The sequence below is a fragment of the Rhea americana genome, unplaced genomic scaffold (assembly GCF_003343005.1).
Source record: "Rhea americana isolate MKP2758 unplaced genomic scaffold, rheAme1 scaffold_343, whole genome shotgun sequence".
Lineage (NCBI taxonomy): Eukaryota > Metazoa > Chordata > Aves > Rheiformes > Rheidae > Rhea > Rhea americana.
The window spans coordinates 544,816-562,841 of record NW_028186472.1 but is presented as its reverse complement, the minus strand read 5'-3'; the positions used below and the strand labels follow the sequence as shown (position 1 = coordinate 562,841).

General features: G+C 38.9%; 2 protein-coding genes across 3 annotated transcripts in view; one reads left to right on the top strand and one right to left on the bottom strand.

The window, feature by feature from the left end:
- Positions 1–5,752, top strand: part of TNFRSF9 (TNF receptor superfamily member 9) — a 6,183-nt gene extending 431 nt beyond the window's left edge. The window contains exons 2-7 of the mRNA XM_085311529.1: positions 57–251; positions 586–723; positions 1,271–1,337; positions 1,434–1,579; positions 1,771–1,905; positions 4,280–5,752. Of these exons, the coding sequence (XP_085167655.1) occupies positions 57–251; positions 586–723; positions 1,271–1,337; positions 1,434–1,579; positions 1,771–1,905; positions 4,280–4,407 (809 nt within the window). The 3' untranslated portion in view covers positions 4,408–5,752. The remainder of the gene's footprint in view (positions 1–56; positions 252–585; positions 724–1,270; positions 1,338–1,433; positions 1,580–1,770; positions 1,906–4,279) is intronic.
- Positions 5,753–9,090: 3,338 nt separating this feature from the next.
- Positions 9,091–18,026, bottom strand: part of PER3 (period circadian regulator 3) — a 46,805-nt gene continuing 37,869 nt past the window's right edge. For both annotated transcript variants that reach the window (XR_014896660.1, XR_014896661.1), the window contains 2 exons: positions 11,775–11,912; positions 9,091–9,522 (listed from right to left, as the gene is read on the bottom strand). The gene's annotated coding sequence lies outside the window, so the exon portion shown is untranslated. The remainder of the gene's footprint in view (positions 9,523–11,774; positions 11,913–18,026) is intronic.

Sequence of the window (18,026 nt, the reverse complement as noted above, 5' to 3'; positions counted from 1 at the left end):
GCTGCCGCTGCTGTGCCCGGCGGCCGCCGCGCCGTGCGCCGCCGCCTGCCCGGCAGGTGAGGGGCGGGAGCGGGAGCGGGGCGGGAGCGGGAGCGGGGCGGCCCCGCGGCATCACCGTGTGTCTCGGCTCGCAGGTACCTTCGTGCCGGGCGCGGGCTGCGGGCGCGGCGCGGGCTGCCGGCCGTGCCCGCCCGACACCTTCTCCAGCGCCGCGGGACAGAGCCGCTGCACCCTCTGCCGCAAGTGCGAAGGTACCGGCACCCCGCTCCGGGCGCGGGGTGACCCCCCTCTGGGTGGAGGCACGTGGGACCTGCAGCCGGGCCTGCTGGGGGGGGGGTGGAAGATGACGAGCAATCACTCTTTGCAAATGCTTCTCTTACCTGACGTGGGATAAAATAATCTGCATTAATTGATCATTTTCATTGCAAAATACCCCTGGCAAATAATGAAATGCACCTTCCAAACCTCTCTCTGAACTGACGGTTTAATTTTTGTCATTGGGTCGAGCAAAGGTCTTGGGCCTCTGCTACCCTGCACTTTAGGTTTGAATGTGAATGTAACACGGGAGTTGTTTCCACCTTTCAGGAAGATTCAGGTATTTAAGAGAATGTTCACCGAAAAACGATGCCGAATGTACATGCAGGGATGGGTATCACTGCAGTGGAGATGGCTGCTCCCGCTGCGACAGAAACTGCGGTGTGGGTGAGGAGCACACAGGGAGCGGTAAGGTCACCTTTCCCTATTTGCTTAAGTTGCCTGTGTCTGCTGCACTGCACACTGCACGGCCTCTTGCCCAGTGAGAAAGGGGAGCTGTAAGGATTTCACAAGATAAAGACTGGCAGTGCTACTGAACAGTTTGCATACTACATACAGCAAGCACGGTGAGACATGCTCACCAAAGCCTGAGCCCTACTGAGGCTCAAATCACACTTGCATTAGTTCCCTTTCCTGGCAGCTGCCTTGTGGCCAGCATGTGGGAAACAGAGCTGGGAACACTGAAGGTAAATGTGAGTTGCAGCAGCTTGTGCTAACATGGCTCCATAACCAAGTATTCTACTAGCCCATAGCTTCTGTGGACACAGGAATGTGGATGGACACAGGGAAAGACTTGCCTTGTATACTCAGAGCCGCCTGTAAAATATTAATAGACGACAAGTCTTTATRAATGTGGATCATAGTTATTGTACAAGCAGGCAATAACAATGTTTCATGTGTTGTTTTAAATGCTCATCTTATGTAAATAGTGAATGCTTGTCCTTGTCTGTTGAAGGTTGCCAAGCTTGCCATTTTGGAACTTTTAATGATCAACCCAATGGCTCCTGTAAAAACTGGACAAAGTAAGTAATGAAAAAAATAAATGATATTGCTGTTGCACTTAACTGAATTCATTTCCATGATTTTGTTTGTTTGTTTTTRCTTTAAATATTTTTCAGATGCTTAGCAGCTCAGGTCCTGGAGCCTGGTACGACAGCAAAAGATGTGGTTTGCAGACACWCTTCAGATAGTCCTACTTTAGCCACTACTCTGGCTACTACTCTGGCTACTACTTCTGCCTTTCCGTTTTCTATCACTGTGCCAGGTGAGTCATCACATAATATTTTTTTAATTACAGCTAAAGAATTTTGACTTTGAGACATGCTATAGCTCTCAGATGTATCTTATATCCATTTCCAGTATTGCAAGCTAATACAGAAGCAGACATGTTGAGATGGCAACAAAGCCAGCTGATTTTACTCTGTAACACTTAAGAGAATGCTGTTTGCTTCCTAGGGAAGGACCTCCAGATGGACATCATCAGAATTTCTCTTGTTGTAACTGGGCTGTTGTGTATCCTGTTTCTGCTGCCTTTGTGCTTATGCTTCAGTATCTGGCAGAAAAAGAGACTACATACTATCTTCAAGAAAAGTAAGACAGATACCCTTCAATCGATTTTTTCTTTTTGAAACTAGACAGAAATGAGGAATACAGGTTTAAGTGCCTTTGAAAGATAGTTGCAGATAGCTTGAAAATTTTCTTTGGAAACTGGATACTGCAACTGAAAGGGATCTAAACTTTTGGAATTTTTATTGCCTTCAACTCTCAATTTTCTGTGGCTGTTTTATTTAGCCATAGAAAATTTATGGTTAACTGACCATATCCATAGAGGTAAAAAAGCTCAGCTGAGCCTTTCTTCCAGTTAGGATTCATTTTTGTTTATTACTTCCAAGTACCATTGCTGGCACATGTGGCAATAGTACTTTCCAGTTCCATCTGCTCAGAAATAGTACCTGTGGCCCAGAGCCCAAGCACCCAAAGACCACCTAACACACAGCACCAACCATACTGCCTTTTGCTCTGCTCTGTGCGTGTCATTGCACTTCACCGTCAGTGAAAGACGAATATCAGACCAGGACACGTTGCTACACAGAGGCAGAGCCAGCCTGAATGTAGCTCTGCCCTCTGCAAGTTATTAAGCCCCCCCGGGGCAGTTCCGGAGTTTAGCAGAGATCCTGGTGAGGCAAATCGCGTATTTCTTCAGCTCCGGTTTGGCGCCACCTAAAGGCACTTCTGTATTTTCGGTGAACTCTGCATCATCTGCATAACCTATGTTTTCCCGTTATTTGTAGAATACCAGTTAACACTACCCTGTATAATGGAAAACAACCGTAATTATAAGTTAGACTACTAGGAAAATTTGCTTACAACTAAGGGCTCTAAAGCAGCAATCCCCTCAGTCCTTCGCAGCCAACACCGCAATATGAAGTGACATAGGAGACTACCGTTCCCAGGAAATAGCATTCTGAGATTTATTTTTGGGGTTGGCCACCTAGCATATTCACTGTAGTGTAAACGGGGGCTGAACGTTTGTCAGCTGCCCTCTGGGTAGTTSCATGTGTGTGAATAGCTCAAATACTGAGCATTCACAGCCTTCCCTCAGATAACTTGAGRTATTATCTGTGAATCTCTATGGCTGCTCTTCCCTCACYCTTCCCAACAAGTACCAACCCTGTCTAACATGCTGTAGGTGACCCTGCAGAGTGGGGAGGTTGGACTAGATGATCTCCAGAGGTCCCTTCCAACCTTACTGATTCTATGATTCTGATATTTGAGCACACTTGGATGAAGCTTCCTTAGGAAGGCATGATCAAAGAAACTTGTTTTGTACTTTTTTTGATTTTGAACTTCCAAATAAAYGCAGTGGAATTCTAGACATAACATGTTAAGATATCTAATTCCAAGTCTTTAATGACTATTCATTGGGTTTGTGTAATTTTTATTTACCTAAAATAAGTCCTTCATTATTTTAGAATACGGCCTTAGATAATCTTTTAATACAACAGAAGAATGGTGAAAGGATGTATAAGTGTTTCAACTCTCCTCCATCCTTTTCCTATGGGAAGAGGATACAGTCCTCGCTCTTCCTGGAAGTGTACCCTTGACACAATTTGTTATGTTTCAGTGTTCCCCAATCTCATTATAACATTGATTTTTTTTCCAGATGGCATTTATACCTTCCCTACAGACCAGAAGAAACAAACTATGATAAGTGAAAACTCAAAATACGAAATCCCAACAAATTGAATACTTTTAAATTCTGTTTCTCAGCTTTTTAATTGCATCCCTCATTACTTCTGTAATATACAAAGTACCAGTGTACTTTGTATATTGTTCATTTGTTTCATTATATACCCTTCAATACATACTCAAGTACGGAGTTGTTTGTGCAAGCAACTTAATTATCTTAATTATCTGAAAGCAAAATATTTTAGTCAAAGAATCTTAAGACTTCTTTTATAAATAGTGCCTGAATAAGCATGTACCTGTTCTTCTATAGCACACAGTTAAATTCTTACCTGGTATTTTATATATATATATATATATATATATGTATATATATATATAAGAACCGGCAATATAAAGTCATCCTTTGAACAGGCAACTAGAAAAAAAATATATATTTTTTTCTTTCCTAGGGATAAAGGCTTGATCCTCTAATGTGATTCAGATTATAGGAGAAAATAGCATTATTCCAAAAAAACTAACAATTCCATGTTGTTCACTATTCTTTTTATCTCTGTGGCAAACAAAGACCTAGCAGCCCCTGGTGCACTGCAGAAAACAAAGTATGATAAAGTAATGTAACAGAAATCCCTTTGTAGAGGAACCGTTTAAGATCAAATTATTGAATCATTAAGAAGATTTTTGCCTGCTGATGTCCTGCAGTTGTGACTGGGGAAGGGTGGGATAAGATGGCTGGATAAATACAACAGAATGTGAATATATGCTTTTTTTTCATTAGTGCATACCACTCTTGAACAGTCAATTCAGGAAGATGATGCCTGCAGTTGCCGCTTTCCTGAGGAAGAACAAGGTGAATATCAGGACTGTGGCAAATCCACAGACTTCAGAGATCCTTTGGTGAATTAGGAATTACACTGCTTAGGTCAGCAACATTTTTGTTTTCTTTGAGAACACAAAACAAGAACTTGCTTACGTAATAGAGAGAATATCAGAATCTGTGAATTTCAGAGTGCTAAATAGACCAGCCAGTAAGGACAAAGTGGATATTTTCTATTTCTTAAGAAAACAAACAAATAGAAGGCAAACCCACCAAATGAAATCAACTGACCAACCTACAAAAACCCTACCCCCTCCTCCCCCCAGTTTGTTGACCGTCTTCTCCTCCTAGGAATAGTATTTCTAAGATACCGTACTTGATCTACAGACTTACACACATACATCACTTAGAAGTGGTAACAGAAGGGCAGTATGGCTTTCTGGTCCCTCTTATAAATGATGTCCAGGCCATAATTTACACGCAGTCTGAAAGCAAGTCTCTAAGAGATTAGTAGCACATAGCAGAGCCGTATCTTGTGCTTATGGTCTGTGTATTGCAGTGACCAAACATTCTCTCAAATTTGAAACCTGCATTCTCCTCTTTAAGCACGGCTCAAACCCAAGTGTTGGGTTTGGTGTACAAATACGGAGAGATCCCATTTCAAACTTTCAGATCCCATCAGCCCTGGAAGCAGATACCTGACCTGACCTGCACACAGCTTCCTGCTGAAGAGAGGAAGTTGTAAAAACCTAGAGCTGCAAAAAGTTTGGTAATAGCTTGCATCTGCTGTTGTATTACACAGATTGGCTTAAGAGAGGCAGTGGAAACACTGAGAAAAGCTGTGGTTGACTTGATCTTAGAAATAGATGTTACAATGCAGCTGGACTGCAACATCTTGAAGCCTACATCTTTGCACTTTGATCTTTTAAATGATGTAAATATACTATGTACCTTGCAGATGTGGTAAATGTAGAATGTGATACATTTCTGTTACTATTTTTGTAACTTTGAGGTTGGAAAGATTTTAACATCAGACAGTGTATCTGTCTTTTCGATCAATTACTGTTACCTTGGTCTTAACAGAGAAAAAAGAACATGCATGTTTTGGTCATGGGCATTGGCAATAACACTTCTAACCTTTTACAGACCCCAATAAATATCTTATTTCTTCAGTAAATGTTATTTGAAAATAGAATGAAAACCCAAGAACATGTCACATAAAGAGCAAATTTTCCCAGTGACTTAAACTTAGCAGAATGCTGTTGTGCTGTAAGAATGACAGCCTGTCTTTCCACTTAACAGATTATTTTCACCAAACCACACTTACTCATTTTGATAAAACTGTATGTAAGTGGTTAAAAACCAGCATGTGAGAAAATAAATGTAGTAATGAAGCCTGAACTGTAAAGTTAAGTACATTTAAATAAAATATATATTTTTTCAATCCCTTCCCCAAGTCTCCTTGCATCTCTATTGGTACTTTCAACCATAAGAAATATTTGGCTATTAAGTCAAGGTCACAAGCTTAAAGAGATGAGCAGGCCATATGAAAAGCCACCAATGTATTTATAAATTAAAATGTGACCTTGCAGCAGTGAAGGATATCTTAGAAGAAGACAGAATAATTCTGCCTGAGATTAGTTTCTGATCCACATGTAAGACAAGAAAGTTAGTGTACACATTATATAAAAACCCAGAACACCTGGTGTTTTCTCCTTAGAAAGAGAGGTACTAGTTGGAATTTCACGTCTTGCTACTGGAACCCTTATTTTCCTGTTCTGTACCTGGGCTGGAAGCAAATCTATGCACCAAACAATGAAATGCTCATTACAACGCTTTTCCAGACTTAGCTTGATTCTGCTGTTTTATACTGAAGCTTGAGGGGTGATGTGAAAKTCCCATGAATCAAAACAAAGCCTCTGCGTGTGTGTGTGTGTATGGGGGGGGGGATCTAAAATCAGTGCAAACTAATTCCAGAGAATGAGGAACATAGCTACACTACTATTTCAAAGAACAGTCATTCATGGAAAGAAAATAATATAATCTGAATAAAATGTCAGGAGCAGTCTTCCTTTAAATCAAAGGATTGTGTGGATAATTCTGCCTGTGATATCCATATAAGAGAATGAAGAAGTCTAAATTAATGATAACTCAGATTTTGTTGCCACAAGAATCTGCCAACCGTATGCAAATATTACATTTTACAACAATGCAGCTCTTCCAGCCACAGAAACAGGGTAAAGTACTTGTTAAATTTATAATCTTTCTATGAAATTGTTCAATTATATGTGCAGACACATATTAATAAATAAGAACCAAGAAGCCCTGAAAAGACTGAAAAAATAAGTTATTTTCAAAAGTAAAATAAATCATGGTACAAATGCAAAGGGGAGACTGGGACACTTTCTAGAAGGCATGTAGTACTTACTTGCTACCAGAATGACAGCAGAGCTATACTTTATGTGGGAAGCATCAAACTGACTAAGTACAGGTGAATTAAATTGTTTTGCCACTAAGCACTAGTGCAGGTGTTTTCATAACAGAAGCAACATCGTAAATATTAAGATGGCTGCAGCATTTAGTATTTTTCAGATATATTCAATAGTCTAATTCTGTGAATTAAGGATTTTCATAAAGATTTTAAATTATAGGCATAGTTTCAGGTATTTGTTTGAACATGATGTGTCATTGTGATCATTTGCCTTCACTCTGATCACACAGGATAAATGTATTAGAAACTTGTTTCCATTCTGAATCCTACATAAAAGTCCTGAAGAGCTTGTTTAAATCCTCCTTTTCATTACACATGTAACAGAGATGGATGTAATGCCACTGCAGCAGGTTATGGAAATGTAAAGTGCAGACTCATCACTTAAATTTGTTCAGAAGTTGGCAACTACTAAAAAGACACATATTTGCAGTTTCCTTGAATTTTTCTGTTGTTTTCAAAAAAATTTCACTGCAACTAGTAAGACTTTACTCTTTAAATAATCTGAAGATCAGTAGTTACGAGTCGCTAATACACAAATCACAAAAAAAAAGCAATAGCGTGGGCATCTGATCTAATCATTCATGATGCTTTTTTTTTTTTTAGTATTTCGTTCTCTTGGGCTTTTATAAAAAATGTGGTATAGTACTATTTAGGGATTGTCTTTTAATCTAAAAGAAGAAAATATTGTTTTCATAGGATTAAAAGTAATATTGCTGTTCAACAAATCTTCCACCAGTTTTCCTGAACAGAATTTGTATTCAAATTTGTCTGTTGCTTAACACAGAGAATGAATGAACAGCCTTCCTACCTGCCAGCCAAACTCTGCACAGTCCTTCATAAAAGTAATCAGGGTGAAGGGAAAGAAACTGTACTACGTAACTTTGCTTATTGGTAAGTAAGGTAGAAGGAGGGAGTAAACCCTGACCACCTGTAACTCAAAGCCAGGGATGTGGGAAAGAAATTTATTTTGGTGGTGACAGCAAAAACAGTTAAAATTGTGGGATTCATTACTGCTTATATCCTTGCTTGTGTTGCTCTCTCTCTCTCTCTTATTTTTTTATTTTATTTTTTTGGTCCATCATAGTTTTCAGGCTGATGTTTGGTGGATAAAAGCAGGTTTAATGGAGATCCCATCCATATAATCAAAGAGGTTATCAGCTGTGACTGGACAGCAGCTGAAAGAAGAGAAAGCCTGAACAGCTGCAACAGAAAGTAGCAAGAACACTAACAGGAAGCACAAATAATCAGAGAGCTAGACCTGTAACATCCCCAGTAAAGAACAATTTGTAAGGATGACAGAGCTAATATTTAATTTTTTTACATTTGTACTCTTCCATTTGCAAAGTTTGTGCCATCTTCTAAAAGTAGTTCTGCTGCTAAGAATCCCATTAAATATAATTAATTACTATAGAATTGAGAACAGCTAGTCATAGTACCCAGGCTGGAGACTGAAGTCATTTCTATCAGAGTCTACCTTCCCTTGTCTTAAACATTAGGTCCAAATCTTCACTGGAATTTTGGTGACACTTCTGCCTGTGGAAGTGTAAAGTACCACAACATTTTTCCAAATTTGGGGGGACGAAGAGAAATCTGTTGAAAAATTCAGTTTTTCTCTCCGAATACACAATTCCTGAGCCAAAATAGGACAGCTAGTCATTGTTTACCTGGCAACCTTGATCTGAAACTTCACGTGTGTAGTTCCATTTCATTGACATCCTAAAACTACTTCTTACTCATTCTTTAGACCTCTACAAATACTGCTGCTTGGAACTTAGCTTTTAAACTGATTCTTTGCAGAGAGTTAAACAGAAGTACTTCTCATACTGAAAGCTCCAGTTTGTTTCCTGTCTTTTTTTGATAGGTCATGCACATCTTGGCTTCACTGGTCGCTCTTCTTGAAAAAAATTGATTCTTTAATACCTGAATAAACTTAAGTCACATAGAAATAACATAGGTCACTCCTCCTAACCCTTTGAGCTGTAACTCTTGTCTGCTTTCTGTGACTTGCTCTTTTCTCAACAATCTTTCTCATTTATTACGTAGCAAGCAAAAAGGAACTGGGAACGCCATGATAACTCTTAAGCAGGCCAGGTGGCTGAGGATGAGGTAACAGGCCACATGCAAGCTTTTCACTTTTCCATTTGTTTTTCTTGGAAGTCAGAGCATGTCCATCTAGCCAGACTGTGTGTGGAGGCCTTGGTGATGTCAGGTCAGAATTCTAAAGGCATGGAAAAAGGAGATAGAGCCTCGTTAAAGATAAGTTTAAGCAGGCAAGCCTGCTCCTTTTTATTGCTTACAGAACCAGTACCATTTCCTGGCACAGTTATTGGTAGCAGTAATTAAAACCTTAGTCATCAGATGTCTTGATTTTATAGTTTCTTGGAAGAGTTGTGTAGGTAAGGAAAGCAAAATTTTTCTGTCTCTCCCTCACTCTCTTCTGTAGGTAAACATCATCCAGGCATGCTTCTGTCTTTCTGTGCCTGGTACTTCTGGATAAGAGACCCTGAAATTGTTGTCGCGCCTCTCAGCACATGCATGTACTATCATTCTTTTAAATAGAATATGTTTTCTTATTTTTAGTATTTCTGCTAGATCTTTCATGCTTACTCTGTCACTACAGCAAGTGTATCTTGCCCACCGCAAGCTCTTCAGACACCTCCTTCTGCTTCAAAATCTGTTCTTCCTTCAGATGCTCCAATTGCATATCTATTTCCTGCAAGGAAAAACGAGGCTTATTGTTTAGTGAATATTTGTCTAGCATAAGATCTCCCAGAAAACACGTGGATTATACAGAAAAATCCCTCTCTGTCTAACACTGCATGTTCATGAAGTTTTCAAACAGAATCAGCATTATTTAAAGAACCAAGGACACAAGGTGGACTCCTGTATATTGCTCACCCTGGATGAAGCTATGCACTATTTGAAACACATAACAACCTATCTTTTCCTAAAATAAAGCTAGTGTGTAGCCTTCTCTGACAGACGTTCTGATACAAATCCCATAATTTACTCTATAGGAGGTGATTCACTCTGAAGAGTCTTAAAACATATGAAAAGCTATCTGTTCAACTGATAATTCAACATGTTACCTGTGCGTCATAAATACATGTCTGAATATCCTTCTATCCCTTGAACTGCCATGAAGACAACTACTGGATATTGTCATTGCCCTCACTGTAAATAAGAACTTTTTTAATGATCTACAAAGAAAATGGAAATTCCCTCTAACTTAAATTTGGCAAGAGTTTGTTATGATATCACCTACTATGTTTCCTTTCACCTTCTAGATCCTGGATGCATGCCTGTTAGAGCAACTGATTATTGCTGCAATACTCTGAAGCAAACCGGACTTCATTTTAATGGGAAAAAAAAAGAAAGAAAAGAAAAAAACAGCTGAACACCTTCTGAAATCAGTGCAAATCTCTGCTGTTTGTCTGCCCTGTTTGCATTAAGAAACTAAACCAGTTTTATTTGATTAAATGAGTGCAAAACCCCAAGCAAACACACCTTCTTCAATTTAAGGGTGATTTATTACAGTTCATCTTAAGCCTCTTAAAGCTACTCTCAATCCATGTAATCTAAACTAAGACATTTTCAAACTGAAATAAATGTCCAAAATATCCATTTAAGTCAATTTGGAACCTGTTTTGGATTACGTTGCCTCAATATTTACGGCATTGATATTTTGTTGCTTTCCATTTATAAAAAGTGTAAACCTGAAAACCACTTAACCTGAAGAGATTACTATCCTGGCTTGTTAACACACAAAAAAAGGCATCGTATTATTTCTTACTTAGTGTATTATTATACATTTTTAAAAGTAAATTTGAAAAAGGTAAAATTCTAAAGAACGTATATGTAAGTAAGTATCTATAGCAAAATGTATCTAAAGTATTTAAAGGATAATATATTTTTCTTGAATTAGAATGGAAAATACAATGGCAGAAAAAAAAAGGGAATAATTATACCAAAGGAGTTTGGGAAGAAATACTATTTACTCCAGAGGAGCTGCAACAGTGCAATTCAGCATCACAGCCATCTCATCAACTTAAAATCTAATTAAAAAAAGCCAAAGATATTTTTCCAATTTACCTCACTGTTATGCCAGCCTTAAGATGTATTTTTTGAATTGCTGTGGTAACTTCTCAACATGCCTGTTATCTTACGGAACTAAAGGTGTAACCTGTGAAAATGCTTGATGGTTAACTTAAAACTTATGACTACTCCTGCTGTAATAAGAGGAAAGGAAGCTGATGTTCTGTTCAAGCACTGGAGAGTTAAAGAATTTAAAGAAATTTGAACAGGTCCTCTATGCAGGAAGTCAACAGATATAAAACTAACATATTCCTTTGTCATTGCATCTCTCTCATTTCTGCACTCATCACTAGGGTAGCTATGATCATAATACTTCTGCTTACTGTTCCCAGTGAGGCTGGAACATGTGACACTTACGTGCTTTTCTGAAAATGATTAAATATGCCTCAAGGAATTTTGGAAAAGGAGAAGGACTTACTGCTCTGTGACAGTACTAGCCGACCTGCTGCTTCTTCCAGTCATTCCTAATGATGCAGAAAGTGAACATCATGCGAAAAATGTTAGTATGGGGGCAGATATGGGTAGTAAATGAAGGAAATTTTGGAGACCTTGCTCAGTATCCTATTTCCAGGGATGAGGGTTGGCAATGGAGTATTTTCTTCTGAGCCTAACTCCCACTTGTCTAGTGATAAATTTTTGATAAAGGCTATAATGGAGATAGGATGGACTGCTGTATACACGTTTTAGGCTTTGTAAAGCAATTGTCTTCCTCATCTGAAAAAGGCCAAGAATACAGCTGAGTGGGAAAAATCAGCCAACAAAACCTCCTCATCAGCTCCTCCAGCCTAGGGAAGAAGGACTGACTTATAGACTAATGGAGATATGCCTGGAATGAGCAGGAACATGAAGGGCATTTAAAAGCTAGCTTACGTGTTGCTTCCTGCTGAGGGGAATTGTGGTGTTTTTTCTCCTGGTCTTCCACATCCTTCACCTCCTGCTGTCTGAAGGTTGTTCTTAACCAGCTGGTTCTTCAACACATCGGAAGAAGCTGTTCAATGGGCAGCAAGACTAGAAAGGGAAGAGACAGGATTGTGCTAGAATGAGCCCATCAGATACACACCCTTTCCTGGAACACACATCAGAATCCTACACATCAACATGCGGAAACCATACACTCCATACACAGGTGGACATTTCTTATTTTCTTATCTGTTCTCCAGACTCTGCTCAGAAGTCATGAGGTGGCATTGTCTGTTACAAGCCTTACTTATAAAACCCATGTGTAGCAATAAGACGAAGAGGCTAAATACTGGCTGTTCTTAGGAAAGGGGATTTTGCTCCCATTACCTAACTCCAGTGTAGCGAGTAACAGTTTGCCAAATCAGAAGCCAAAGACCTGATATCCACTTCCTTAATCTTTGTTAGGCCCTACTTTATTTATCCCTACCATCTTCAGGGACTGATTTCCACTCTAGTCAAGATTAGTCAGAAAGCCAGTCAGCCATCATGGAGAAAATCAGTTAGCACTTGTTGTTGCAGGAATTTTTTGATAAACAGGAATCCATCTCTTGAACAGCGAAGGGAAGGTTCTGTGTGGTTGACTGCCAAGAAACACTTACTCATTTACACAATAACCTTGAGAGAACTGCTTTAAGCATCAGGTTGCCTGGTGAGACCTTGGCCAACTTTCCCCTTGTTAAATACACAAATTTGTCCCAAAATCTGAATCACTGAGCCAGCAGAGATTCCATTTAATTAACAGAAATATTCCAAGTAGTGAAGAATTAAACAGATTATACACTTGAAAGGTAAAGAACAAAAACAAAGTCAGCCTCTGTGAGCCATTCATTTGCTGCCTATGCTAAGTAGGATAGATAAATGATAGTGATTATTATAAAGCCTCTTTAATTAGCCAGTGGCTCCTGTCCAAGCACTGAGCTTCAATAGAACTGCCTGATACTTGTCCTCTAATATCGATTGTGGGAGAGTGAAGAAACTGTATTACCTTGCAAAAATGAGCCTGAGCTGTGATCCTGTGCCTCTGTGGTAAAGATATGAAGAGAATGTTTTACATGGAATGGGAAAATCCACACAGAAAAAATACTGAAAAATACAAGGACAACGCATTGCTTTTCTTCTATCCCTTTGTGGATTCCAGGCCTTATTCTCTTGCTCCTGCAGATAATGAACTAGGCTGCCATCTTCAAAGACAGAAGAATCTTGATAAATTTCACATAAAATKGTTTGTAGCAAAAAACTAATGAACAAGAACACAGTGCAGTTATCTGAATGTGAAATAATCAAGTGGGAAAATCCAGAGTACAACTTCTATGCTTCATCCATCCCCTGTGAATTGCCAATTATTTTGCAACTCTTCACTCTGAAAGATTGCAAGAGAAACTTCTATCCTGCCCACCACAACACTCAACCTACTAAGAAAAGAAAGAATCAGCAGAGTACTGCGTCTTCCCTTTCTGACTTCATTAGTACTATTTTTTAAAAAATGCATTTGAAGCCGGAAGCATCAAAGCAAAAAGTTCACCAAAATCCTCAGACAGACAGAGGGTTGTATGGGCAGCTCCAGGACAGTAATTTGTATGAAAAAGAAAACTCTTAATTATCTACTTAACACAAAATAAGCAACAGACTAAGAGCAGAACAAGAATGAAAAAGTTCTAGTGTACAGCAGTAACCTAGTTTTGCAGCACCACTAGCTAGATAGTTTTCTATTACACCTTAAGTTAAACCTCAGGAAGACCATGCTGCAGTTTAAAACAGAAAAATATAATACCTAGTGCTGGTAAAACTATGAATACATGTATTTAATAAAACAACAGTACTTATGCAAATGTCCAAAGATATCAAGATATCCTAGTACAGAGAAACTACCTCAAATATACAGGAACAAAAGGCACGTGTAATCCGAGTTGCAGAAAAAAGCAGGTTATTGTATAGGACCAGAAGTAAAACAAGCTTTAATCATTCAATTATGTTTAATAAGGGTCATACTGCAATACACAGACAGAAAAATCCTGTTAAGCCCACATCATGTTTGGCTGTTCTTCCAAAGCACTTTGCTCCTTAATCATCCACAATGAATATAAGGTAGCTCATTCTTGAGCTTTATTTTGTAGCAAATCAATTGTCTCTGATAGAAAACTCAAGCATGATGGTTGAAATTATTTGTTGCAAAACTTGCTCTAGAGATGCAGTATGCCACAAATTTGATTCCTTCTCTCCAAAACAATCACCCAAATTATCCCAGCAAGTCTAACACCCTGATATATCCCTTAGCACACACAGAGAGATGCACATGCATCCTCATGCCACATTCAAACCCTCAAGCACTGTGCTATTGCTCAGTCAGGCTTAGACAATGCAAAAATTGATTTAGTCGCATCTTGATAAAAAAAAATATTGTAGAATCTGTGCTGAGATATTATAGTGATGGCCACAAGCCCCCCCCCCCAAAAAAAAAATCTAGCAGTTTTATATGAACCCCCTGAAACGTCTTGATATACACCATCCTGTAGCTTTTATTACCTTGCCCTCAGAGCATAGGGCTACTGTTTCATGCTCTTGAGCTGAAACAGTAAGGGTAAGTAATGAGTAAGGGTTCTGTTTCAAGGCCTATCCATACTAAAACTGATTACTGAATAAGGTTATCATAAAATATATACCTTTTCAGTGTCTACACTTGCAACTGCAGCAAACAGATAAATGAGGCTGCAAAGCCTGCAGATAAAGGAACAATGCCAGTAAGGTAAGAAAACCTCAACAGGAAGGCAGAAGAAAGTTACAGTAGTACATGGACAGGAATGAGGGGTAAGAAAGGACTAGTGAAGGGGCTGCTATAGAAAAGCCATATATAGGTCAAAGTCCTGCAGGAAATCCTCTAGCTATAGTTTCAGGAAGTTAAAACAGATTATAAATAAAGGAAGGTCTTCCAAGCCTTTAGGCTGGAGAGTTCCCTGGAGGTGTCAGAGGTAGGGTGTAGGAGGAGACTTGAGCCACTTCTTCACTGATCTACTTAACATGAGGAGCTCTGACTCCTCACAGAAGCTCGAAGGCAGCGTAAGTATTTAACAGAAATTAAAAGTAGGTCAAAGTAAATGAGAAAGCAGAGAGGATCATAGTACTCTTCAAGCAAGTATCATTCAAGACAGAAGACACTGTGTTGACCCATATAGACACTGTGTTGACCTATATAGCAGACAATAGTCTGCTTTACTTTATCCACCTAATAGTTTGATGTTCTTTAACAGTACGAGCTTCCAGTGAAGTCCCAGTGTCAGCCATGTGATGCTGACCCCTGTCAGAGAAACTACTCAGGAATAACTAATTTTGAGGGAATACACTGTGTAAATACTTCCTCCAGAATAAAAGACTCTTGATCTTACTCAATCCATCTTCAAGAAAAGGGATAGGAGTTCTTTAGTTGAGAAGGGAGATGTGTGCAAGAAGAGAAACAAAACCTCTTCCAGAAGAGAACAATAATATATATAAAAAAAATCTGCTATATCCCCCCAAATTAGTCATCTCAAAGATTTACAAGTGTTGAGTCTACCCCACTGCCTGTAAAAATAGACTCATCCCAGTATCTGCTCCCTGGGCACTCAGTCCAGGCTTGTTCAGGAGGTTTCTCAGCGCCACCTTCTGGGGCAGCAATTTCATTATAAATTCCTTAAATCTACTGAGACACAAAAACAGCATGAGCAGAGAGAGAACGTTTCTTTTCTTTGAAATGTAGTGGACGAACTAAATAAACGTTACTGGTCAAGGCAGACTGGCTAGATATTAAAGATACAGCCGTCTAAAGTAAATCTAACGTTGTCCAGAAAACCAAAGAGGAAATTAGGTTCACCTATACTAGTTCTCTCCTCTCACCCATTCTCATAGCAGGAAAAAAAGGCTTGGGGCAGTCTAGGATCTGATCTGATTAAGACTACCCTGGGTTACAGGAAGGTGTCTAAAATTCAGTGCTTTGCCTACAAAATGCCTCACAATGTACTTCTCTGTAGCAAGGAAGCCCAGATTGGAAACTTGCTGATTCCAGTTGCAGCTGTGTGGCAGAAACGGACATGCATCTCCAAAGAAAGTAAGCCCAAATCTCCAGCTTGCTCTTCACATGGGTCTGATGAAATGGGAGTATAAGTATGGACAGGTTTTGGCTTGTAGCCTGTGCCTTTCACCAAGACTGCTCTGCAGTCCCTTCTATCTGGTGTGCTGACCGGAAAGATGAAATAAAGGCATTTTTATTCTTTTGCTGTCCAGATAATTATTTCTTACTAGGTTTGAACAGATTATTTGGGATACATTCGGAGAGAGGGAGAAGGTAAAGAAGCAGTCCCATTTTTTACTGCAGAATGGTTCCTCTTTCCCCATACCACCTGCTTTCATCTTTTCAGCTTTAAAAATAAACCATAATTGCATAGTCAGTTCCATTACATTTTTTGTGGAATAAACCTTATTTTGAGATCTGGTCTTTGCTCCTCTGTTAATGGTTGCGTTACACGGAATCTGATTCCCAAAGATACTGATGTGCTGTATTTCCAAGCTCCGGTCATGCCAGACTTACTTTCCTTCATGTCAAACAGTGTGAAGGCTTAGTTTGCTAATTCTGTAGTACTAGACGGACAGGGGAATTAAGGACCAGTTTGTCAAGCTTCACTTGAAGAATATACCCAAACTACAGCATGCCAGTCCAGCAGGGCCAGAAACCAAGAGTTTCTTACCTCTGCCAAACAAGTGGAAACTATACTACAAAGGAGCAATGTTTTGGCAGCTGTGATGTTGTACTAGCCCAGAAATTTTAGATGACTTGCCAATTACGTAGCAAAAAAATATATTTTTAGAAAGACTTAGAGTCCTACCATTTTCATTTAGGCAGAGATATGCATGCAGTTATGAACACATACTCACTTATGCAAGCCCACCACAGAACAGGAAAACCCAGGTCCATCACTCATGTCTTAAACAACTTTGAGACAAATTCAAAAGATAGAAGTACTACTGTGTGTAACCAAATATACCATATAGCATTATTCTGTTATACAGAGCATACCCCTTAAATGCTACATTACCTTTCTTATACAGTGGGAAAAAACGAGCATCTTGGAAAAAGGAAGTTAACAGCAAATGCCAAAGTTATGTTTAGGTGCTTCTTTGATCCACTGGGTCTCCCCTCAGGTTATTTTTCACTAYAGTGATTCCACTGCCATGAAATGGAAAGTTCAGGTTTGCAATCGCCACTCTAAAATGCACAGTATATGTAAGGCAATACAAGTTAGTGACAGGACAACTTATGGCACGTTTGACTTCATAAGACAGTTATTTTAATATGAAAATAGATTTAATAATCATGTTACAGGGCTAAATATTAGCTACAGTAAGAAGTTCTAAGTTAAAGTTACCTTCTGAGGTGTTAATGAAGACAAGAATCTGCGAAGCCAGCAGGGAGAGGAAAAAAGGAAAACAGGCCACCTCCTCCCTCCCCCACAACAGTATGCTTGGCTCTTACAGGGAAATGAATAATACTTCCCTACAATACAACACTCTTACACTAGCTAACATATATGTGTGAGTAAACATTGAGAGACTCGCTTGTACTGTCAATGCAAAAATACTCTACTGCTCACCTTTCTTTATGCAAACTAAAACTAAGACAGAGTTATGTTCCAGGAAAAAGTCCCTTATACACATGCTATTATTAAATGTTCTGTGAACTGCCACAGTGCTAGACTAGAATAATATAACTTGTTCTAACTTATCATAACCTACTTTAAAACAGAGGAAAGAACTTTTGCATTATGAGTCAGATTTTCTTTCCTATTTAACTCAGAAGCTAGATAGTCTGTAAATTGCTTTTTTTTTACAGTTTTCCATGGGTTTATTAGCAATTTATTCTTCATGAGTCATTATTATAAAACCAAGAATAATATTTTCTTCTGATAATTAAGGATAATTTTTATGACAGGTTAACCTGTACTTATTCAGTTTGTTCATTAATCTGCCTGGACTACTGGCTGCCCTGCTATCTCAGACCAAAACACTTCCCTTGAAACAAATTCTATTTGCATAAATGAGGACTTAAAAGTATTTTTTCCATAAAATAATAGTTTTGGTAAAATCTAAAACACTTTCTTGCAAGTCAATTCTCAAGCTTTCAAAGTGCAGCTCACA